This window comes from Bubalus kerabau, chromosome 11 (assembly GCF_029407905.1).
Source record: "Bubalus kerabau isolate K-KA32 ecotype Philippines breed swamp buffalo chromosome 11, PCC_UOA_SB_1v2, whole genome shotgun sequence".
In the NCBI taxonomy this organism is placed as follows: Eukaryota; Metazoa; Chordata; class Mammalia; order Artiodactyla; family Bovidae; genus Bubalus; species Bubalus kerabau.
In genome coordinates this window covers 39767599-39792350 of record NC_073634.1, presented here as the reverse complement: position 1 = coordinate 39792350, position 24752 = coordinate 39767599, and the positions used below count along the sequence as shown (strand labels likewise).

General features: G+C 40.5%; 1 protein-coding gene across 9 annotated transcripts in view; it reads right to left on the bottom strand.

Moving 5' to 3' along the window:
• Positions 1 to 6844: 6844 nt before the first annotated feature.
• Positions 6845 to 24752, bottom strand: part of ACYP2 (acylphosphatase 2) — a 190171-nt gene continuing 172263 nt past the window's right edge. For 4 of the 9 annotated variants that reach the window (XM_055540099.1, XM_055540103.1, XM_055540100.1 and 1 more), the window contains 2 exons: positions 10416 to 10520; positions 6845 to 7494 (listed from right to left, as the gene is read on the bottom strand). In XM_055540099.1, coding sequence (XP_055396074.1) covers positions 7380 to 7494; positions 10416 to 10520 — 220 coding nt within the window. In that variant the 3' untranslated portion in view covers positions 6845 to 7379. The remainder of the gene's footprint in view (positions 7495 to 10415; positions 10521 to 24752) is intronic. The other 5 variants (XR_008700328.1, XM_055540102.1, XM_055540097.1 and 2 more) reach the window with 4 other exon arrangements.

Sequence of the window (24752 nt, the reverse complement as noted above, 5' to 3'; positions counted from 1 at the left end):
CAGCCTATCCCTTCTCCAGCGGTCGGATTCCTGACCCAGGAATTGAACCGGGGTCTCCTGCATTGCAGGTAGAGTCTTTACCAACTGAGTTATCAGGGAAGCCCTTATATTCAACTAATTTTCCTTAATCCATATCTTTTATTTTAATTTGAACATATTCTCCCCAATGGCTCCCTGCTCCTCTTGCAAAGATCAACATTCATTTTACCCTATTGAGGACATATGCAGATGTTTCCTTAAATTTTATTTTTTCCTATAGTAACACTGAGATAGGTACTTCCTCTGACTCTAAAGGCTGTTATTCCATTTACTTTGGCTATAGTGCTTTTTTGAATTTCAAGGCTGACTTTTTTTCCCATTTATTCATCTTTGAATGAAAAGAGTTTGGTTATACACTGGCATTTGCCAGAAGATGGAGTGAATCCCTCTTTGGTCTAAAACCTGAGAATGGTTGATTTGCCCTAACCCAGTATTTTATTGTTGTTTTGCTAAGAGATTTTTCAGAGACTTTAAATTAAAAAAAAAAATGATGAGATACATCATAGATACAGGGTATATAAAATCATGTATAAAGTCTGAATAATAATAAAAGGAGCCCTTGTAAGGTTACATTTCCTTGGCTTCCTTGCTTTAAGTAAAGGGACTACCCAGTTAGCTACTACCTGTTCCTTCTCTCTTATGTGTGCTATGATTTAGTTTTGTTATCCTAAATAATGGAGAAGGAATAGTGGTTGGGATGAGAGAAGGGTGCATTCTTTTTTTGCTACCCTGGAAAATAATACCTGAGCAGAAGGATTTCTGTGTCATCTTTTTCTGATTGGTGTAGATGTTGCAGCTTGGAAATAATTGTGCATACCATCTACCACTTTATACCAATTTCCTGGCTAAATATTGCAGGCATGATTCTTCTTAATCCAGATTCATATGCACTGAATTCAGTGGAAATTCAGCCTTAATGCAAATGATCGAATGACTGACTCTGATCCTGCTCTTTAGAATAGTTTTGAAACAGATACTCCATTTCCAATACGATGAATTTCATGCATCTTTTCCTTCTCTATGTGTCCTCTAGTATTAAAAAAAAAAAAAAAAAAAAAAACTAGAAGGAAAAACAAAAAGATGCCACAATTAGAAACTTGTATTCACTGATTCTTGCATAGTTCATGGTGGCAATATGGAAAATAAAACTAATGAAAGAAAAATGTAGTTTGAGGATGAAATAAGTATCTTGGGCATTCAACCAAGAATGTTTACCCTCCTTTCAGCAGAGGAGAAGTTGTAAGTCTTGCTCTCTAGAAGGGGCAAGAACCCACCTTATAGAAAAATCTGCTAGTGAGATCACAGAGTAACTAGACTTTTTAATGCTAAAATTTTAAATTTTTATCAGACTTTGGTTTTATTCAAGACCACTTGAACCTGTTAAGAAAAGGAAAATTACCTTTTATACATGATTCTAAGTGTTAGGTTGACATCTCCAAGATATCCTTATAAAGTTTCTTCAGTTCAGTTCAGTCCCTCAGTCGTGTCCGACTCTTTGCGACCCCATGAATCTCTGCACGCCAGGCCTCCCTGTCCATCACCAACTCCCGGAGTTCACTCAAACTCATGTCCATCGAGTCAGTGATGCCATCCAGCCATCTCGTCCTCTGTCATCCCCTTCTCCTCCTGCCCCCAACCCCTCCCAGCATCAGAGTCTTTTCCAATGAGTCAACTCTTCGCATGGGTGGCCAAAGTATTGGAGTTTCAGCCTCAGCATCAGTCTTTCCAACGAACACCCAGGACTAATCTCCTTTAGAATGGACTGGTTGGATCTCTTTGCAGTCCAAGGGACTCTCAAGAGTCTTCTCCAACACCACAGTTCAAAAGCATCAATTCTTCGGTGGTCAGCCTTCTTCACAGTCCAACTCTCACATCCATACATGACCACTGGAAAAACCATAGCCTTGACTAGATGGACCTTTGTTGTCAAAGTAATGTCTCTGCTTTTGAATATGCTATCTAGATTGGTCATAACTTTCCTTCCAAGGAGTAAGCGTCTTTTAATTTCATGGCTGCAGTCACCATCTGAAGTGATTTTGGAGCCCAAAAAAGTAAAGTCTGACACTGTTTCCATTGTTTCCCCATCTATTTGCCATGAAGTGATGGGACCAGATGCCATGATATTCGTTTTCTGAATATTGAGCTTTAAGCCAACTTTTTCACTCTCCTCTTTCACTTTCATCAAGAGGCTTTTTAGTTCCCTTTCACTTTCTGCCATAAGGGTGGTGTCATCTGCATATCTGAGATTATTGATATTTCTCCTGGCAATCTTGATTCCAGCTTGTGCTTCTTCCAGCCCAGCGTTTCTCATGATGTACTCTGCATAGAAGTTAAATAAGCAGGGTGACAAGATACAGCCTTGACGTACTCCTTTTCCTATTTGGAACCAATCTGTTGTTCCATGTGCAGCTCTAACTGTTGCTTCCTGACCTGCATATAGGTTTCTCAAGAGTCAGGTCAGGTGGTCTGGTATGCCCATCTCTTTCAAAATTTTCCACAGTTTATTGTGATCCACACAGTCAAAGGCTTTGGCATAGTCAATAAAGCAGAAATAGATGTTTTTTTGGAACTCTCTTGCTTTTTCAATGATCCAGTGAATGTTGGCAATTTGATCTCTGGTTCCTCTGCCTTTTCTAAAACCAGCTTGAACATCTGGAAGTTCACGGTTCATGTATTGCTGAAGCCTGGCTTTGAGAATTTTGAGCATTACTTTACTAGCATGTGAGATGAGTGCAGTTGTGCAGTAGTTTGAGCATTCTTTGTCATTGCCTTTCTTTGGGATTACATTAAGCCACTAATTATATTTTTGTATTTCCTCTTGCATCTTTTTTTATTTTAGCAACATCAAAATAGAAAAGACAACAGAATATTAATTTCAGAAATATTTTAACTACTTTGGACCTTTAGGAAGGCCACTATGAAAATTAAAAATGTATTTCTAGTACTCACTTGTCACAATAGTGAAAATGTCTACAGGTCAAGTACATCTACCACACTGACTTGACAAGAGTGATCAAGAGAATGGGCAATGCATTTGAGTTTAGCACTTATAAAGATTTAGAAAAGACCCAAGGTACTAGATTTGGTGTCTTTGTTGTTTCTTTGTTTGAGGCAGAATTAATCTCAAACTATGTCTTCTGGAGAATCCTAATATAGGAAAGAAAGGAGAGTAGGGCTGCTCTTCTTGGGGCTCTCAGCTGTCCAGCTTCCTCATTCCCCTTCAGTAGCTTTCCTTCTACCTCCTGGGAGGTCTCTGTCTTAATGGGAATCCTGGGAGAAGTCCCAGTTCAGTCCAACTTCTTGACTTTGTGATTGAGGGCACCTAGGCACACAGTTAATCCCTGGGTGGGCTGAGCCCAGAATGCAGGTCTCCTGATTCCTAGACCAGAATACCCTCTACCATACCATGGTGCCTATTTTCAGTTCCCGAAATGAGTTCCAGACATGAAAATCTTGTCCTCTACTATATGAAAAATATTTCCAAATACAAGATAATTTTTAAAAATGGATTGTTTTTTGTCTATATGAGTTTAGAGACATGTGCTTCTGAAAGATCCCTTTGATAGAGTTGAAAATGTTTCATTGTAAAAATGGTGACCACCTTCCAGCAAAGTCAAACTACTGAGGGTTGTTGCCATATCCACACCCATCGCTTAGTTTCCCCTTTTAGTGCTCTTTGTTACCACAAGGGCCTACTTTTGAAGCACAAGCCTTCTTCAGGCTGCAAGGAATTCCCCTTTACCGAGAGATTCCCAGTCTTTGATGAAACTTCAATTGCATTTTCTCAAGCTTAGAAGCCTAATAGCTTTCCTAATAGAAGAATCTCCTGTTTCTACCACACCCTTATTGCTTCTGTGTGCCCAACTTGCTAAAGGATCCATCTTTCACATCTTCCCTGGTAGCTTAGCTGGTAAAGAATCTGCCCGCAATGCGGGAGACCTGGGTTCGATCCTTGGGTTGGGAAGATCCCCTGGAGAAGGGAAAGGCTACCACTCCAGTATTCTGGCCTGGAGAAATCAATGGCCAGTATAGTCCATGGGGTTGCAGAGTCAGACAGGACTGAGCGACTTCACTTTTCAGTTTACAGTCAAGAGCTTTACTTTTCAGATTAGCTTTTTAAAAAGGCATTTTTATATAAATATAAAACATAGTTACCTGCTTTAACAAATCATATTCCCCTAATTCCAGTGTGTTGCTTCTTGAGGAGGGTATTGGCATGTGGAGTGTAGAGACTCCCAGGTGACAGTCACTGGAGTAGAAACTCATCTTTTGCTTAGTTGTTTTATTCTTCCTTTTAAAAAAAAAAAAATGCCCAATTTTGGAAAAATTAAAGCTATCAAGGTTTGTTATGAAACAAAATATGTTTAATACGATAAATTATATAACATATTAAGATAAAATATGATATGTAAATTTAAAAGTTCCTGCATAAGTTCAGTATGAAATTTGCCATATTAACTTCACTGTTAGGATGTGCTGTCTGGTCTTGATAACACATTTTTAAAATTGCTTTACCTTTTTTCTCTTTCTATCCACTCATAACCACCCATTTTTAATCATTATCTACAACATTTTTCATCCAGTAATAGAACTTAGTTCTGTATTAATCATTAAGCAGCCTTGACTAATGTGATTCACTTTGTGCAGTCAGAAGATTGTGCTAGCAGAGTGTGATTTTCTTAGGAAGAGAGCAGGGAAGGGAACTACCAGAGGAAATCAGGGTAATAAAAAGTGACATATTGGTGTCACTTCTGAGATTGCATTTTTCTAGAAGCATTTAGCCTTTCTGTGTGTAAAGAGATACAGATTTCATTTTCAACTTGACTGTAAGAAATGTCTGTTTTACTTTAAGTCAAATTGAGCCTGCTTCAAGCCCCATTCTGGCTGGGAGGTGGGAAGTTGAATCTTTCATCCTCAAAAGGATCATGTAATAAAGAGTCTAAAGGAAACAGAACGTTGAGGAAAGACTTCTCTGGTCTCTTGTCCATACCAGTTCCATGACTGCTCTCCAGGCCACCATGTTCACTGGTAGCCAGGATGTCTTGCAGCATCTGTGGGCTAGCAATCTTGCTAGGGCTGGGAGCCCCTGCACCTTGCATCCAGCTTCTCTGCGTGGACCATAGCTATTCTCTTCTCTGTTTTGGCATCCCCTCAGAGGTGCTATTGGGGAGAAAGGGGAAGGTCTCCATCTCTTGGGACATCCATTGCCTTTGAAGTCTTGGACCATCTCCTTGTCCCCTTTGCTTTTGGCACTTCTGCTTCTCTTTTACCTGCTAAAGGGGTAGTGTTTGTCTTTTTCCTCAACTCACAACATAATGCCCCCTTTAAAATGAAATCTTGAAAGAAAAGTTGTCTTCAGGGGATCTGGCACCAAAACCCTTCTTGAGACAAAGGAACTCAATGACTTGTCTACCTTCCTTGAACCAGAAGTAGCGAAATAGAGCAAAACCCAAGTGAATAACACAACAGAGTCTCCTCTACATGATGAGGATATTAAAACAATAGGAAAGCTCTTTATTCCTTTAAGGGTATTTGGAAAGTTTAAAAAAATCTTTGTCATTCTCTAATGGCATGTTCTCTTATGTACATTTGATATCGGTATTATCATCAAATTAATCATTGTGAGTGAACAAAGGCAGCCCATGCTTCATCTCCTTGCAGCAGATAGAGAAGAGTGGCCTGAAGTCTTTCTCTATGCCATGGAGTGTAGCAATAGAATTTTGCTCCATAGATAGAAGAATGGCTTCTAGCTTGCATTCCCAAGGCATTTGAAATTATTGGACAATTGCAGGGGACGAGATCCAGGAGGCAAAGTGAGACCAAGCGTTCAGGGCTCCACAGAACCCCATTTTCAGTCATAATGGTTGCCCTTTTCCACTTGCTTTATGTATTAAATTCCATGTAAATTGGTTTAATGGATTCCATTGTTACAAAAAATTGGAAATCACTGAAGAAATATGTGAATATGTGTGTTAATCGCTCAGTCATGTCAGACTCTGTGACCCCATGGGCTGTAGCCCGTCAGGCTGCTCTGTCTATGGGATTCTCCAAGCGAGAATACTGGAGTGGGTAGCCATGCCCTTCTACAGGGGATCTTCTTTACCCAGGGATTGAACCAGGTTTCCTGCACTGCAGGCGGATTCTTCACCATCTGAGCCACTAGGGAAGGCCCCATGTAAGTATATATTGTACCTATAACATTTGAAATTCCCCAGTATTTGAGTTAAAGGTCTCCATTTCTCCAGAGTATAATTCTGTGGCGTAGAAATAAAACTTTCCCTTAAAGTACTATGTGGCTTAATTATCATCTGTATGTGAGAATCCCCAGATGACAGGCCAAATTTCGGGGATGTGATATGCTGTGCTAAATTGCTTTAGTGGTGTCCCACTCTGTGTGACCCCCATGGACTGTGGCCCACCAGGCTCCTCTGTCCACGGGACTCTCCAGGCAAGAATACTGGAGTGGGTTGCCATGCTGTCCCTCCTCCAGGGGATCTTCCCAATTCAGGGATTGAACCCACATTTCTTAAAGTCTCCTGCATTGGCAGGCGGGTTCTTTACCACCAGTGCCACCTGGGAAGTCCCCAAATTTGGGGGAACAGTGTGATTTATTTAGACTCTCAGTCCCTTTTCTGGTTCATAGGGCATCCATTATGGGTAGTTGCAAATATAAACCTTGCTGCTTGCCGTATTCTACCATTGTCCTTTCTTCACTCCTCTGTTCACCATACAGAAGATTATGGTTCCTAGAAAGCATTAAGCAGCTCCGATAGAAGTACTGAATCATGTTCTCATTCAACCAGAGTTTTTAAAGTTAACTCTTTATTGATTTTAAGACTATGCTGATCGTCATATACATTTATATCAAACTACTGGTTATTTTGCTGTTGTTAAACAAAGTATTCAACTTTAACAACAAATTATTATTCAGAGGTTTCAGAACTCAATTCAGATAATATCCCCAAATAATTTTTAAGTGGTTAACTTATTATTTTATGTCCAGCCAAATAACATGTATGTCATAATATTCATTAGAATTAAAGATTCCATGAGACAAGTTTAAACAAAATATTCATATTAAGTATTTTGTAATGACACTTAAAATTTTAGAATGCTAAATTTGGCTTGTTAAAAACATTGTTGAGTAAAACTATTTCATTGGCAACCATTTTTAGTAACATAATGTTGCAGCTTTTGGAACAAAAAGTTTCTTTTTTTATCCTATTCTGCTACTGTCACTCTAGTATGCATACTTAAGAATACAGTCTATTCTATTGTACCGTAGAATACAGTCTATTCTATTGTACCGTATAAGCATTACAATTTTAATTTCGCTCCTATTAGTATCGAATATTAAAACTAGAGTATTCAAGTTTAGAGATGGTTTTTTCATTGGAAAAGTTCGTGCGGTCAATGCGAGAACTAGGACTTCCAACCTTGCTCAGCCAGGACTTCCTACAAAAAATAAATAAATAAAAATTAGCATTTTAGTGTATATGGACTAGCTGAAATGATCCCACAATGACTGTGATCCCACATAAACAATGGGAGTGTATGTTTAATAAGCAAGTTTTGCATGTAATATAAAAGATATACATGACATCTCTCTCAAAGTTGTTCAGTCATGTCTGACTCTTTGTGACCCCATGGACTGTAGCCCACTTGGCTCCTTTGTCCTTGGAATTCTCCTAGTAAGAATACTGGAGTGGGTAGCCATCCCTCCTCCATGGGATCTTCCCAACCCAGGGATGGAACCTCTGTCTCTCACATATACATATATATATATATATAATTATATATACAGTATAAATTTTATATCAAAATATCATAGAGTTTAACATATAATCAAATGTGGGCAAAGAAGAGCTAATGACCAATTAAGCATAGTCAACTCCTGATGATTTCATTGTGGAGTAATTTCCCTCCTTTTAAAATATCCAAGGTCATTATTACTTAGCTGTTATATGCAACAACATAAAAATATTTTTTATAAAGAATAAAACAATTCACCATGGGTTTTTCTTATTACCCAGCACATGGTAGATTATATATGCAGGATGAGAGAGAAAGAATAAAAAATAAATGTGATTTTTCTGTAAATATTTGAACAAAATTAGACGAACATCTATTCAAAAACCATTTCATATCACATATTAGCAAAGTAACTGCATTAAAGAGACAAATGTTCTGAAATTTCCTTTGCTTATACAGTACAATCTTTTTTCTTAATTTAGTAGTGATACTGTTTGCCTAACTTATACATTTGGGTACTTACCTGAGATGCTTCATATAAAATAAGATTGCTGTAATATTGCTGACACCTTAGATATTTTAAGGATATTCAAGAATCTTTCTACCTATTAATAATTAGTTGGGATGAAAATTAAGTGGGACTGCAAGTTAATAATAAGCATTTTGGTACAGTTGATAGCTGTTATCCCAGTTGTTGTAGAAACAGTAAGTTTCCTCATATCCCTAAAGGCCTTTGAGGCTGTGAAACTAGTGCTGTGTATAGCTATGCAGTATTGTATGTACCAATCTCAATAACCTTGAATTAAAAATACTTCCTAAGCTACAGTTGTCTGATTAGCTGAAAATTACTCTTAACAGGCTGGAGACGAATTCCAGTGATTCAAATTGCCCTATGCTATTTATGTGTTTTTATCTTTTTGGTTGTACTGGGTTTCCATTGCTGCGCGGGCTTTTTTCCAGCTGCAGGGGAAGGGGGCTACTCTCTAGTTGCGGTGCGCTTGCTTCTCACTGCGCTGGCTCCTCTTGTTGCAGAGATGGGCTCTAGGATGCACGGGCTTCAGTAGCTGTGGCTCTCGGGCACAGGCTCAATAGCTGGAGCACACAAGCTTAGTTGCTCCGCAGCATGTGGGATCTTCCTGGACCAGGGATTGAACCTGTGTCTTCTGCATTGGCAGGTGGATTCTTTACCACTGAGCCACCAGGGAAGCTTGCCCTTATGCTACTTAACTCTTCAATTACTATTGGAGTATAGTTGATTTACAATATTAGTTTCAAGTGTACAACACAGTGATTCAATATTTTTATAGACTAAACTCCATTTAAAGTTTATTATAAAATATTGGCTATGTTCCCTGTACTGTAGATTAAATCCTTGTATCTTATTTATTTTACAAATAGCAGTTTGTTGTGACCCTCTTTTTGGTTCTTACTGTGACAGTTTTTCTGGGTAAGGTGAATGTTTACTTCTTTTTCAGAAGATAAGCCATCACCACATTTTCTTTTCTTCAACTCATTTAATTGAAATCTTAAAAATCAAAATTGCATGTGTTGAAAAAATAAAGTTTAGTTATTATGAAAAGGGCTGATGGCTTCAATTTTCCCAAATTTCCTTGGAATCCTCTAGAACAGAAAGGCCAGTAACAATAAAAAGCTAACATTAATGAAGCACTGCCTGTTTGCTCAGCACTGTGCTGAATTCTTTACTGTTTCCTTTAACCCACACATTAACTCTGTAAGCTGTAGTCCATTTTCCCTATTAAGTTATTGATAAGGAAAGAGACACAGAAGAGTTAAGTAACTTGCTCAGAGTAGGAGCCGTGTTAGTGTTGACAAGGGATCAGATTCTGGATATATTGATTGTGAAGGTATATAGTCAATAGATTTGCTGACACACTGAATGTGGGTACCAGAAAAAGAAGACTGAAGGATGACACTTGGGTTATTGGTTTGAAAAGCTACTAGAATAGGATTGCCATGTACTGAAATGGAGAGACTGTGAGAAGGGCAGATTGGGGGGAAAGGTGAGAAGTTCAGTTTTAGAATGTTAAATCTGAGATGTCTATTAAACATCTGAATAAGATGCTGAGTAGGCAGCTGGACCCTGAATCTGGCTGCAGAGATAAAATTTGAATTTGTCTGCAGATAGACAGCACTGAAAGCCATAAGAATGGATGAGATCACCAAGAAAAGGAATGTAGATAGAAAAAGAAAGAGGCCTACAAACTATACCATAGGGCATCCCAGTGTTAAGAGCTCAAGAAGAAGAACCAGCAGAGGAAAAGAAAGAATCCAGTGAGGCAGGAGGAAAAGTGGGAGAGCAACTGTGTCCTGGGAGTCAAATGAAGCCCTCAGGGAGCAGGGAGAGATCAATCTGGGCAGTGATTCTGGCAGGTTAAGTAAGGTGAGCACTGAGAGTTGACTGTTGTGTTTAGCGACATGCAGGTCACTGATGACCTCGACGAGAACAGTTTTCATGGAGTGAAAGCCATATCTGAATGGACTCAAGAGAGAATAAGAAAGGAGCTGGAACCAGCGTTTGTGTGTATGAGACAGAGAGAAGTGAAGGGGCCCTCTATGCCATGGCTCCACACACACCATCCATGTTGCCTGCCCTGCCTACTCACCTAGGAGTGTTCCAGTCGTCTGTTCCTTGGAAAGATGTGCTCTTTATGTGCTGCTCTTGCCCTTGATAGGAGTGGTTCAGATCTGTAAATGGCAGAGGTGTTTTTCTGGCCAAAAAATAACCAGTCACAAATTTTTATCTAATTAGTGAGGATGAGATTGGAATGTCATAGTTTTGCAATCCCCCTTAATGTGAAAAGGAACCACATAGTCCAACAGTACCCATTAATTCATTTCAATAAATAACACTGCATGAAAGGTATATTCTAGATACTGGGATGCATACGCAGATATTTAAAATGGGGTTCTTTCCTCAACCTAGCCTTACATCTCAAGCAATTAGAGGAATAAGAACAAACAAAACCCAAAGTTGATAGAAGGAAAGAAAACATAAAAATCAGCAGAAATAAGTGAAATAGAGACAAAACAGCAGAAAAGATCAATGAAGCTAAAAGCTGATTCTTTGGAGGAAAAAAAACAACCCAACAAAAAAAAATGCTCAGAAGACCTAAATTTTCTCCAGAGAAGACATACAGATGGCCAAGAGGCATATGAAAAGATGTTCAACATTTCTAGTTATTAGAGAAAGGCAAATCAAAATTACAATGAGATATTATCTTATACCAGTCAGAATGGCCATCATCAAAATGTCTACAAACAATAAATGCTGGAGAAAAGGGTATAAAGAAAAGGGAACCCTCCTGTACTGTTGGTGGGAATGTAAATTGGAAGGAATGATGCTAAAGCTGAAACTCCAGTACTTTGGCCACCTCATGCGAAGAGTTGACTCATTAGAAAAGACTCTGATGCTGGGAGGGGTTGGGGGCAGGAGGAGAAGGGGACAACAGAGGATGAGATGGCTGGATGGCATCACTGACTCGATGGACGTGAGTCTCAGTGAACTCCGGGAGTTGGTGATGGACAGGGAGGCCTGGCGTGCTGCGATTTATGGGGTCGCAAAGAGTTGGACACGACTGAGCGACTGAACTGACTGACTGACTATGGAGAATAGTATGGAGGTTCCTTAAAAAAGTAAAGATAGAGCTACCGTGCTGTGCTTAGTCACTCAGTCATGTCTGACTCTTTGGGACCCCATGGACTGTAGCCCACCAGGCTCCTCTGTCCATGGGATTCTCCAGGAAAGAATATTTGAGTGGGTTGCCATGCCCTCCTCCAGAGGATCTTCCCAATCCAGGGATCGAACCCATGTCTTCCACATTGTAGGCGGATTCTTTACCATCTGAACCACCAGGGAAGCCATATGACACATCAATCCCTCTCTTGGGCGTATATCAGAGAAAATAATGGTTTGAAAGGATATATGCACCTGTGTTCATTGCACAGTGTTGTCTACAATAGCCAAGACACCCTAAATGTCAAGAAGCCCTAAATGTCCACTGACAGATGACTGGTATTCCATGTCATCTGTGTGCATCCTCCACACGTGGTTGTGCTTTTGTGTACTTTACAGTACTTTGGCTGTGCCGCACGAGGAGCTTCCTAATGAAGACCTGATGGAATTGGAAGCCCAGAGAAAGGACAAAGAGGCACAAGGAAGAAGTAACTGAAGAATCAAAGAGACTGAGGGTACAGTCCAGTGCTTTCATGTCATCCATGGCAGGAAAAGAAGAGCTACTACCCAGACACCACTGGTTGTTTCTTCAAGAGGACATATAGAGTTGAATCCAGCAAGGAACCAGAACCCGTGCCATCAGCATCAGGTGTGAGTGACACTGCAGCTTGCCCTCCAGCTTCTAGTGCTGATGACCCTTCAGCTCTACCATCTCCCACCTCCTTTCTCTCCTCCAATCAGTAACTCTTCTTGCCTGTTCACTTGATGCCAGCCTCTGGATGCCAGCTGTTGTACCGTATTACTGTATTTTTCAAGATGCTGTACTGTTAAGAGTTAAAAAATTTTTTGTGTTTTATATGTATTATTTGTGTGAAAATTATAGTACAGCATTATATAGCCGATTGTGTTAGTTGGGTACCTAGGCTGTCTTTGTTGGACTTCCGAACAAATTGTTCGAATTTGTTCGAAAAAGTTGGACTTACAAATGCACTCTTGGAATGGAACTCACTCATAGGTAGGGGAAAGTGAAGTCCCTCAGTTGTGTCCAACTCTTTGTGACCCCGTGGACTGTAGAGTCCATGGAATCTCCAGGCCAGAGTACTGGAGTGGGTAGCCATTCCCTTCACTAGGTCTCCCACATTGTGGGTGGATTCTTTACCAGTTGAGCCACCAGGGAAGCCCAGGTAGGGGATCTACTATAATACTATTTCCAGCAACATGGATGGACCTAGAGATTGTTATTCTAAGTGAAAAACAGATATCATATGATATTGCTTACATGTGGAATCTAAAAAAAAAAAGATACAAATGAACTTATTTACAAAACAGAAACAGACTCACAGACTTATAGAATGATTTATGATTACCAAAGGGGGAATGTTGGAGGGAGGGATAAGTAAGGAGTTTGGGACTGACATATAAACACTGCTATATTCAAAATAGATAACCAACAAGGATTTACTGTATAGCACAGGGAACTCTGCTCAGTATTCTGTAATAACCTAAATGGGGAAAGAATTTGAAAAAGAATAGATACATTTACGTGTATAACTGAATCACTTTGCTGTATACCTGAAACTAACACTGTTAATCAACTATAGTCTAATATAAAATGAAAAATAATTTTTAAGTTATATGTATTAAAATTATTCAATATTGACTTTACTTTTCATGAATATTTATGAATAAAGGTGAAGTATTAAAAATGAATAAAGCAAGCAAATTCAATAATTGAATAATTTTTATTTATTTCTCACAAAGAACTGAGTGACTTGACCTCCCCTTTCAAAGATGCAATCTGCTGATCAATGTTTCTCAACTCAGGTCTCCCACATTGCAGACAGACTCTTTACTCTCTGAGCCACCAGGAAATCCCCCAAAATCTTCATGATACAGTGTTATCTATGATGACTCTTTGCGACCCCATGGACCCATTGAATTCTCTAGGCCAGAATACTGGAGTGGGTAGACTTTCCCTTCTCCAGAGGATCCTCCCAATCCAGGAATCAAACTGGAGTCTCCTGCATTGCAGGCAAATTCTTTGCCAACTGAACTATCAGGGAAGCCCTTATTTCTCATAAAGCAAGACAAAAAAGAAATCTTTGTAGACTGTTTTTAAAAACACACTTGGAAACCAATTATAGTAAATTAAACCAAATTATGTCTTTTATAAAATATGTTCTCTTGACTGATGCTCTTGCATTACTTTGAAAAATTATTAAACTTCAAGAGTCCTGTATAAAAAAATAACTGTTTTGTCTACTTTTGTTCAAGTGTTTATGTTCCTCATTAAAATTTTGTTTGCTTCAATTCATACCCTGTATATTTCTTGGTAAGTTTATACTTAGATATGTACTGTTTTTTTGCTGTTTTGAACAAGATGCTTTTTAATTATCATATTTTTAAACTGGTACATACAGAAACTAGTGATCTCTCATGTTGTAATCAGATACCCTACTGAACTTCCTCGGTGATATAATAGTTTTTCCCTTTTCTTTGGAATGCCTAGGTTAACCACCCCATGTATTTTCAGTCAACTTTTAATACATAGACAGGATAATTTCAACTTGCTCTTTATTTTAGTCTCTCTAGCCACATTTTGGTGGCTCAGATGGTAAAGAATCCACCTGCAATGCAGGAGACACAGATTCAATCCCTTGGTTGGGAAGATCCCCTGGAGAAGGGAATGGCAGCCCACTGCAGTATTCTTGCCTGGAGAATTCCATGGACAGAGGAGCCTGGTGGGCTACAGCCCATGGGTCGTAAAGAGCTGGACACAACTGAGCAACTCACACTTTCACTTTTTTTTTTTAAGCCATATTTTGGCTATTTACATGCCTTTCAGAGAATTGCTGCAGAGAAAAACTGAATTATGAACAGTGCACCCAGCCAAGAGGCCAGCAAGATCATAATATACTAATACATGCTCTAATTCCAGCATATTTTACCTATCAGTTTTGTAGACTCCATAAATACTGAATGGATGGTTGGATGTCTGGGTGAGTTATACTTGCTTGAAAGATATTGAAGTCTATTATTTCTGCTGTAAATCTGAGTTGGCTTTGTGTGCATATATCTTTCAGGTATTTTTATTTAAGCAACATGATTCACTGGCAGGCTTTAAAAAACAAAACAAAACGAAAGAAAGGATGTAAACTGGAAAATTCTATTGATAAAAGTCATGTTACTTGAAAACCATGTTCTCTCTTCACTCTAATACAAATGCCTTATATAGAGATTTTGAAAATAAAACTCATTTTTGTGAAGTTTAATTCTCTTCCCCAAATCATGTTGTCTTTAACAATTATGAGGAAATAATAGAAGGAATTTTATTATGGATACATTTTCTTATGTGGTTGATGAGAACCATACACAGTTGTGAAAACAATTTTTTATGAAATAGCAAAGGACAATGATCTTGTACATATTACATTTAAGTGTTCTGCAGGCCATCTTTGCATTAAAAAGAAATTAATAAAACACAATGCTGATAAATATTAAATGACCAAGGAAAAATCTATTCGTTTAATAAATTAAGAATGCTGTGTTTTTCTGTTCCTGTTCAGAGTCGCCAACTCTCAGTCCCCTCCAGGTTTCCACAGCCTCGTCTCTAATTTGTGGGTGCAAATGGCACACACTTAGCCATCAAGTACAGTAAGTGCCACATATTTATGGCCTTGGCAGCCAGCAAAGAGGCCAGCTGTGGCCTTCTAAAATGCACTTAGGTGTCTGCCCTGCCAGAGACCTTTCTTTGATGGTCTGTAGCTAAACAGGGCCCCACTCCCATGCTGTTGTGAGCATCATGGGAATTAGCACATTCTATAATTGCTATGTTTATGTTTATGTATTCACTACCTGCCTCCTCCACATTAGAATGCAAATTCTAGGAAGAGAGGATCCCCACCCTCTAGCAGGATGCCCAATGAGAGTGGGCCCTCAATATGTATTTACTGAATGAATTGAGTCTCTGTCACCTTTCTGCCCTCCCCAGGTCTGCACCTTCCATGCATGAGAGGAAGGGGCATTCCTAGGGTCTGTGGACTCCACACACAGAAAGGAACCCTGAGCATGACCTGTTAATGCTTTGACTTTTATCTCACACAAAACAAAACCCTCGTGTATTTTTTTAAAAACTCTTTGAAAGGTAAAGACATAGTTGCTTTTATTACAGAAAGTGAATAAATATTTTGCCTGTGGCCGTCCCCTATGAAATAACTCAAATAATGACAATATTCAGTCTCTTAAAGGAAGTTAGAGGCTTATGAAAGTGAAGTTGCTCAGTCGTGTCCAACTCTTTGCAGCCCCATGGACTCTAGCCTACCAGGCTCCTCTGTCCATAGAATTTTCCAGGCAAGAGCACTGGAGTGGGTTGCCATTTCCTTCTCCAGGGGATCTTCCCAACCCAGGGATCGAACCCGGGTCTCCCACATTGTGGGCAGACACTTTACCATCTGAGCCACCTAGGAACTGACCTGAATATAAGCCTGTGAACAAAGTTTATTCGTGCAATCTGTCCATGTATTTTTGCCAGTCCCTAAATTTTACTGTATTTCTTATGACTGTGAGTTTACTCACTATATGAATAAACATAGTCACTGAACTTCACTCACAGTTCACTGAACTTCACTCAAACTCTGAGTGAAGTCAGTTACTATTTGGACACCACAAGAGGGCCAAGTCCATCCTGCAAACCTGTCACGTAACATGCCACCACATTAGTCAGATTCAGCGCACAGCTGGTTGTGTATGCTCATACATACTGTGATGATCCTTAGACATTTTTCTTTATATCCCAAGTATGTAGACACCTACTATTTATGTGCCGTATTAATTTTAAAAATGTATGCTTCTTTTTAAAAAAAAAAAGAATCTTCCCAACATAATCTTGCCCCAAAGCTTAATGCTTATAGCAGGAGTGGAGTGCTTCTTTGAACAAGGGAACAGTTGGGGTGGGGGTGGGTGGTGCAGAACCCCGCCCCTCACCCCAGGCCTTTTTTTCCACCAACTGCACCTCAGGCACCGCTGGGAAATCCTAAGAGCTCTGAAGAGTACCGTTTGAAAACTTCCCTATTAACCTATCACTGAGCAAGGGTACAGAGGCATGGCAGGAGGGAGACTCCATCACAGGTAGAGGTGGAGATCAACACAGGACCATCTGTTCTGCAACTCAAGCCAGTTAGTGTTTCCTGCAAAACATAGTAAGCTTCTGGGGTGGTGGGGGAAAAAATCCCATCTAACAAATATCCTTCTCTGAAACAAAGAGGTGAATTGATCAATAAAGCATTAGAAAGCCAATACTATTAATAATTCATAGCAGTTCTATTTCCTAGGACTAAAGTGGGGCAGCATAATCCTTTCGCATATCTCTGCAGCACCAGTATAAAATGTAGACCATAGCAAGAAAGCAGACAGTAGGAAAAGACAGCTCATGAATTAAAAGCTAACGTGATACATGCTGGAAAATATTGAGTTGTCTGCTCATTTGAAGCTTTCAAACTAACATTAATAATGGAAAGACAGCATATAATATTTTTGCTATTCTCCTTATTTAGCAAGTTTCATTATTCAGTTACATGTGGACAAATAATACATATTTATTATCAATACAAGCATTTTGAAGGCATTTTGATATAATGTCTAGAGTTTCTGTTAGGTATTAGTGAAGAGTTCAGTGATTATCAGGGGAATCCTAGGATATCCATAATTAAGCTGAGACCAGATTCTTCATCTTTAAAATAGGATAATACCACTTCTCTGCTAGTGAAAGGATTAAAGAGAATGTATATAAATTGCCTAAGGCAATGTCTGACACCCAGCAGGCCCTTAAGAGCAGTTATGTTATTGTTCTCTGCCTTTGCTAAAGACCATGGACAGCCTGCTTGGCAAACTGTGACCCTCCAAGGCACACACTGCAGTGCAGCTCCACTAGTGAAAACTCATGTTCTTGGTGGAGCTGCTTTTCAGCTGCAATGGGAAATGGCATGTCACTCAACCTCCTCATTTTGAGGAGAGTCTGCAAGAACTACCCAATATGAGCTATGCCCAGGACACTGAGAACCAGCCAGCTGAATCAAGGGCCTAGATGCAGAGAAGGCAAGAGTGAAGGCATGATCGAAACCTCCAGTTTTTCTGCCACACCACAGTTTCCAGGTCCACAAAGTAATAGGTGTGCTCATGTGTTTCATTTAGTGGCAAGAAAATCATTGCTGGAGCACAGTGGTGATGGAGTGGACTTTAGGATCATTCTGCTTGGATGTGAATCCATCTACCATTTCCCAGCTGGTCATCCTGGGTAGGTTTCTTAAACTCTCAGTGCTTCATCTGTGAAAAGGAGAGCATGTAGCCTACCTCAGAGAATCATTATGAAGGTTAAACTAGAGAATCTGTGTAAATCATTTGAAAGACTATCTAGAGAATACTCTCCCCTGGTGACTCACTGGTAAAAAAATCTACCTGAAATGTGGGAGACGTGGGTTTGATCTCTAGGTTGGGAAGATGCCCTGGAGAAGGAAATGGCAACCCATTCCAGTATTCTTACTTGGAAAATCCCATGGACAGCGAACCCTGGCGGGGCTACAACCCATGGGGTCACAAAAGAATCGGATATGACAGCAACTAAAGAACAAACGACAACAGAAGCACTTAATAACCTAGCTATTGTATCAGTCAGGTAATGAAAACCACGTTAGCTAGTTTACATGGAGTTTAATATAGGGAATTAACTCCTTACAAAACCACTGAAGGGCTAGAAGAACAGATCTGAATGGGCCTGTTGGAGCAACTCCATAGAATCGGCTGCTAAAGTATAAGCTGTTAAAACTGTGATTCTCATGCAAATACAATATGACGTGTCAAAGATTTCTATTCAATACATTAATGAGGGAACCTGGAAGATTCTGATTCAAAGGAGAATTTAGACACACACATACATGTATATATTCATGCATACAATCAGGAATGCTGAGTGTAACTTGCTAATAGATGCAGAACTTGTTAAAATTATACAAGGTGGCACTGTCCAACAGCTTCATAATGTGAGCCTCATGTATAATTAAACATGTTCTAGGATCCACGTTAAAAGTAAAATAGGTGAAACTAATTTTAGCAATGTTTTATGTAGTACAATATATACAAAATAAAGAGATATAATCTATATAAGTAATAAATGAACAAGCTATTTTACATACTTTTATGTCAAGTCTTTGAAATCTATTTTACATTTACAATTCATCTCAATTCAAACATGCCACATTAAAGTGCTCAACAGCTACATGTGGCTAGTGGTTTCTGTATTAGTGTAGTCCTCGAGGCTTTCCAGGGGGCTCAGCGGTAAAGAGTCCACCTGTCAATACAGGGGACTTAAGAAACGCAGATTTGATCCCTGAGTTGAGAGGATCCTTCTGGAGGAGGGCATGGCAACCCACTCCAGTATTCGTTCCTGGGAAATCCCATGGACAGAGGAGTCAGGTGGGCTACAGTCTACAGGATCACAAAGAGCTGGACACAACTGAGTGAGTATGCAGGCACTGCTGATATTCAGTTAACAAGAACTTCATGAAACTCTACACTGTGGGGTACAAAAGATTAGAAATATATATATTTGTTTCCCTTGTCCTGTATGATAACAGTTTTGTAAACTCTCTCTGACCCGGAGTTCTTCTTACCACTAGAACAGAATCCCAAGGAAAACCTTGACGGGCCAAGTGGCCCGTCAGAAGCAGATAGAGGACAGGTAGAAAGAGTTACCAAAGAAGAGGGAGATAACCATGAACTGTGGTGTTAGTTTAGGGAACTGTTGACCGAAACCTCCTGCCTTGGCCAGGCATGATGGTAACCACTTGCATGAACTGTCTCCTGATAGGAGGTCCCAATAAGGAACATGGTGGTGGAGGAGCATGCCAACCCATAATATATCCTACCAAATTCCCAGAATCCTTCACACCAGAACCCATCTTGGCTGAGATATGTGGATGCCACCAGGAAGGACCCTGAGTCAGACCAATACTGGGCCAAGCAAGATGACTGGCCAGAGACAACCTGCAAACTAACTCCATTACCATAAATCCTGAGCTAGGTGGCTGAGCAGGACTCCTGGCTTCCTTTACCTTGTTGTTCTCTGCCCAGATGCCCCTTTCCAATAAAGTCTTTTACTTTGTCAGCACACGTGTCTCCTCGGACAGTTCATTTCCAAGTGTTAGACAAGAGCCCACTCTTGGACCCTGAAAGGGTTCCACTTCCTGCAACACTGGGAAAACTAAGTATACAAACTATTTTTAAGGAGAGAGATGTCAACTTCCAAGTGCTCCTGAGACCCAACTGAGATATGAACTGAAGGATACCTTGCAGACCTCTCCAAGATCAGCTTCAGTCATGTGGTGGTGTAGAATCCTGATGAGAGTGGATTTAGGAGTGAGGGGGAAGTGAAAAAATGAAGATGGCAAGAACAGATCAGTCTCTAGAGCTGTCAGATTATGGAGAAGAAGAGAGAGACAACAGCTTCACACAATGTTAAGGTTCTGTTCTTGGCAAGCCAAGCCTGCCTCTTCTCTGAAGTCAGTGTCTTCCAATATTTACAAGCATCTTGCCTCGGAACAATAGTCGAGGAGGAGTGCTTTAAGGACACACAGTCTAGGATGTTTTCTATTCCGGATGTGTTCAAATCTACTCCTACATGGAGCCAAATTAGAAGGGAGTTGGCCAGACTCGCCTGTATTCCACCCCCCCAACCCTCACCCTGACCTCTCCACTCCCCCAAAATGCTCACAAGCAAATTGAGTTGTTGGGGCGATGCCATTGGCTGATAGGCTGATAGTTTAGAGCCAAACTGTGACCCACCCAGCGCAGAGCCCATTATTTCAGACATTTTTAAAAGCTTTGTTGCTGGCTCTGTTTTATGTCCCCACCCTTGTTTTTTATCCTTTCTCACTTGTAAATGTGCACTCTCTTGTTACAGTTTTACATAGCCTTACAAATCACTTCGAGTTGTATTCGGAACAAAGTGAAGTATTAATATAAACACACAAAGCTGTGAGGGTTGTGTTATGTTTTTTTCTTTTTCTTCTTGATGCTGTTCCCTTGATTTTTATGAAGGAAATCATTGGAAGGGGGTGTGGAGATTTATTTACAGAGTTTTACTTTACAACTGACTTTGCTAGATACGTTTTCCATTACAGTGAGACACACATCGTTCTGAGGTCATAAAAACATGTATCTACAGGGCAGCCTTCTCTGCAGCTGCCCTCCTGACCCCGGCCTTGAAATTGGGACTGTGGGGGGCAGGGGAGGGCGGAGGGGGATTCTGGCGTTGCGGTCCTCCACCTCCCGGGAAAGTGGGGCTGATGGAGATTAGAGAATGTCTGGTATTAGAATCAGAATGCAGTTTAATTAATTACATCTCTCTCTTTTGAACTGAGGGGCTTCCCTGGTGGCTCAGATGGTAAAAAAATCTGCCTGAAATGTGAGAGATCCAGGTTCGATCCCTGGGTCAGGAAGATGCCCTGGAGTAGAAAATGGCAACCCACTCCAGTATGCTTGCCTGGAGAATCCCATGGCAACCCACTCCAGTATGCTTGCCTGGAGAATCCCATGGACAGTGAATCCTGGTGGGCTATAGTCCATGGGGTCACAAAGAGTCAGACACAACTGAGCGACTTAACACTTCACTTTCTTTTGAACTGAAAGTGACGTACATAGTAAGCAGCTGTCATATTTAGTTTTCCAAGTGACTTTTAGATGAGGCTATTCAAAGAAGGCATATAAATCCAAACTCAGAGTGGGATGTTTGCATTTGAATAGCATTAAAAGTTTCTGAGGTCTCAGAAGTTAGAAGCCAGAAGATGGGTCCTGCTGTGAAGGAAACCAGACTCCTTGACACTGGGTCTAGAAAGCACTATTTATTCTGGCAGTCAGCCAGGTGAGGACTCAGGTTTGGGAGCCTCTTCTCTTCACACACTATTTCCTGCTACAGCTAAACTTACATCAAAGACAGTAGCTAGCTTCCTGTAGACTCCTATGAGGCATCATTACATTGGTGGAGACGCCAGTGGTCTTCAGTGGTCTAGGAAATTGATCTTAAAAGCTTTCTCTGAAATGATCAAGTTCAGGGGAACAAATGCATAGTAACCAAATTCATAGGTCAATTTATAAAAGTGTAATACCATGTATTCATTTATATTGGGTGCTCTATTTGTCAAATATATCTTATCTATACAAGAATTTTCCATTTGGGGAAGCACACTAATGAGACAGAATTACAATAGATTGTTCTTTCTCCAGTGTAGGTGTATTTTGGCCTAGGAAACATATGTTGAAACCGTCTTCCCTAGAAAACACTGAAATGGAAATATTGATCACCTTTGAAACAACTCTGTACCACCCACTGCTTTTCTCTTAATACTTCATTGCCTCACACAGGTTAATGAGACTGTGGTTTTCTTTACAGTTCCTTTGTTCCTGAGGACACTCTCTCTTCACTTGGACTATACGGAAGCATATCCTAGTAAGTCCTTGTTTCTATGGTGGAGACAAGAAAAATCTACTACTTACTGTCCCGTGTTTACAAACCCCACCTTAAGGCAGTTCGCTTGGAGAAAGAGGTGATTTGTTCCAATTTTGGAAGGCAAAAGATTTCCTAGATTTAAGAAGGGTAAAGGAAGTGAAGGCCTTTCTAGCCAGTGGCTGCTGGAGTTGTAGGTCCTCTCCACAGAGAGAATTAGCCAGAAAAGGAATGTACTGAAGGCTCATAATATTCTCCATGGTGATCAACCAATAATAATCGCATGGCAATGTATAGCCAATGTTCTAATTAGGGAATGTTCCCATTACTACAGTGGCTTCCTCGATGGGTCCGCAGTAAAGACTGGTGCAGTGCAGGAGACACAAGAGACGCAGATTTGATCCCTAGGTGCAGGAAGATCCCCTGGAGGAGGAAATGGCAACCCACTCTAGTATTCTTGCCTGAATAATCCCAAAGACAGAAGGAGCCTGGTGGGCTATAGTTAATAGGGTTGCAAAGAGTCGCATACACAGCACTTTTTAGTATAGTTGCTACCCTCAAGCCTAGAGACTTAAAAGAATATCCTGCTTACAAGTCTACAGTGTGGATGGAATTTAGCAGGGAGAACTCATTTCTGCCATGCCTGTTGTAGAGGGCGGCTCAAAGCCTGAGGACTGGGATAACTGGATGGCTTAGTCACTCACAGGTGTGGCGTGGCATCCTGAGAGAACTCAGTCACCTGGGGTTTGGCACAGCTGAGGCTCCTCAGGCATCTCTCTGCACGCCTTTGTGCCCTTCCCAGCATGGTGCTTCAGGGTAGCTACACTTCTTAAACATCTGTCAGCTTCAGGGGTCCAAAGGCACAGCGTCCAAGAGAACGAGCCAGCCAGGCGCAAGAGAATTGTTTATTCTAACCCAGTCTTACTCCTTGGAAGGAAAGTTATGACCAACCTAGATAGCATATTCAAAAGCAGAGACATTACTTTGCCAACAAAGGTCCGTCTAGTCAAGGCTATGGTTTTTCCAGTAGTCATGTATGGATGTGAGAGTTGGACTGTGAAGAAAGCTGAGTGCTGAAGAATTGATGCTTTTGAACTGTGGTTTTGGAGAAGACTCTTGCGAGTCCCTGGACTGCAAGGAGATCCAACCAGTCCATTCTAGAGATCAGTCCTGGGTGTTCTTTGGAAGGAATGATGCTAAAGCTGAAACTCCAGTACTTTGGCCACCTCACGTGAAGAGTTGACTCATTGAAAAAGACTCTGATGCTGGGAGGGATTGGGGGCAGGAGGAGAAGGGGACGACAGAGGATGAGATGGCTGGATGGCATCACCGACTCAATGGACATGAGTCTGGGTGAACTCCGGGAGTTGGTGATGGACAGGGAGGCCTGGCGTGCTGCAATTCATGGGGTCGCAAAGAGTCAGACACGACTGACTGAACTGAACTGAACTGAACCCAGACTTGGAAGACTCTAGGGTAAGCTCCACTGCATTCTATTAGAATCCAGTCACTAAAGCTGGTCGGTCTCTCTTCAGGGTAGAGGGGAATGAGATCACACTTTTAGTGAGAGGAATGTCAAAGAATTTGTGGACTTGTTTTAAAATTACCACAATATGTAGGTGAAGAATTATAGGAAAATACACCATTTATTTACACATTCATTCAACAAATACTTATTGACTATTACCATACACTAAGTGGAGAAGGAAATGGCAACCCACTCCAGTAATCTTGCCTGGAGCATTCCATGGACAGAGGAGCCTGGCGGGCTCGAGTCCATGGGGTTGCAAAGAGTTGGACACGATTGAGCGACTAATACACACAAACACACACACTAAGCATTGTTTTTTAACATTTAAAAAATATTTTAGATATTCTAGCTTGAGACAGCTCCCATTTGAACATGATTTTATGCATTGAGAAACTTTTATTTTAGGCCTAAAGGACTCAAACCAGCATAAAGTATCAGATGATAACAAATCATACATTTCAAGAGGAGTATCATCTGAATAGCACAAGCAGGTTTTTATTGGAACTCATTAAAAGCCTGAGCTAAATGGTATAAATCCTCATTGATAAACAGACTCTAGAAAAGGTATTTGTGGAGCAAATTTGTATAAAAGCAAATCATCTTTCCTACCAGCTTTATACTTGTAGTGATTGACATAAGAAGTTTTCCTTTACTTCCAAAATATTTCCAGTTGGCTGTGTGTGAATGGATTGGTTGGATAGACAAAGGGTTATCAGAGACCTCCAAATCCAAAGCATATTTTTTTCCCCTCAAAATATTTTCAGTTGGCATTTATCCTCTCTATCTTGGCTTCTAGAACATCATCTTTGTCTTCCTTCTATCTCTCCAGGGGATCCTTCTCTTACTTTGTTCAGTCCTTACTTAGTGATCTCTAGGTTTCTGCTCTTAGTCCTCTCCTCTCCTAATCTCCATCTACTCTTTGAATGAGTTCATCCTAGATTTAGCACAAAAGCTCCAGATTCATATAATCCACTGTCTAGTCTCCACACTTGATTGCACCACACCCACCTCCACTTATGCCCTGTATCCCCTTCCCACCCATACCTCTCTCATCCAGTGTGCTCATCTTCCTCATTCTGAACTTTGACAGAATCTAGAGTTCTAGATGCTCAACATCCATGCACAGTTGACCATAATGTTCCATTGAGTCTAACAGTCTTTCATCTCTTCCATCCTTATTGCTTTTGGTCTACATCAGGCCCTTTTCCATTTGTCAGGAATATAGGTCAAGGTCAGCTCTG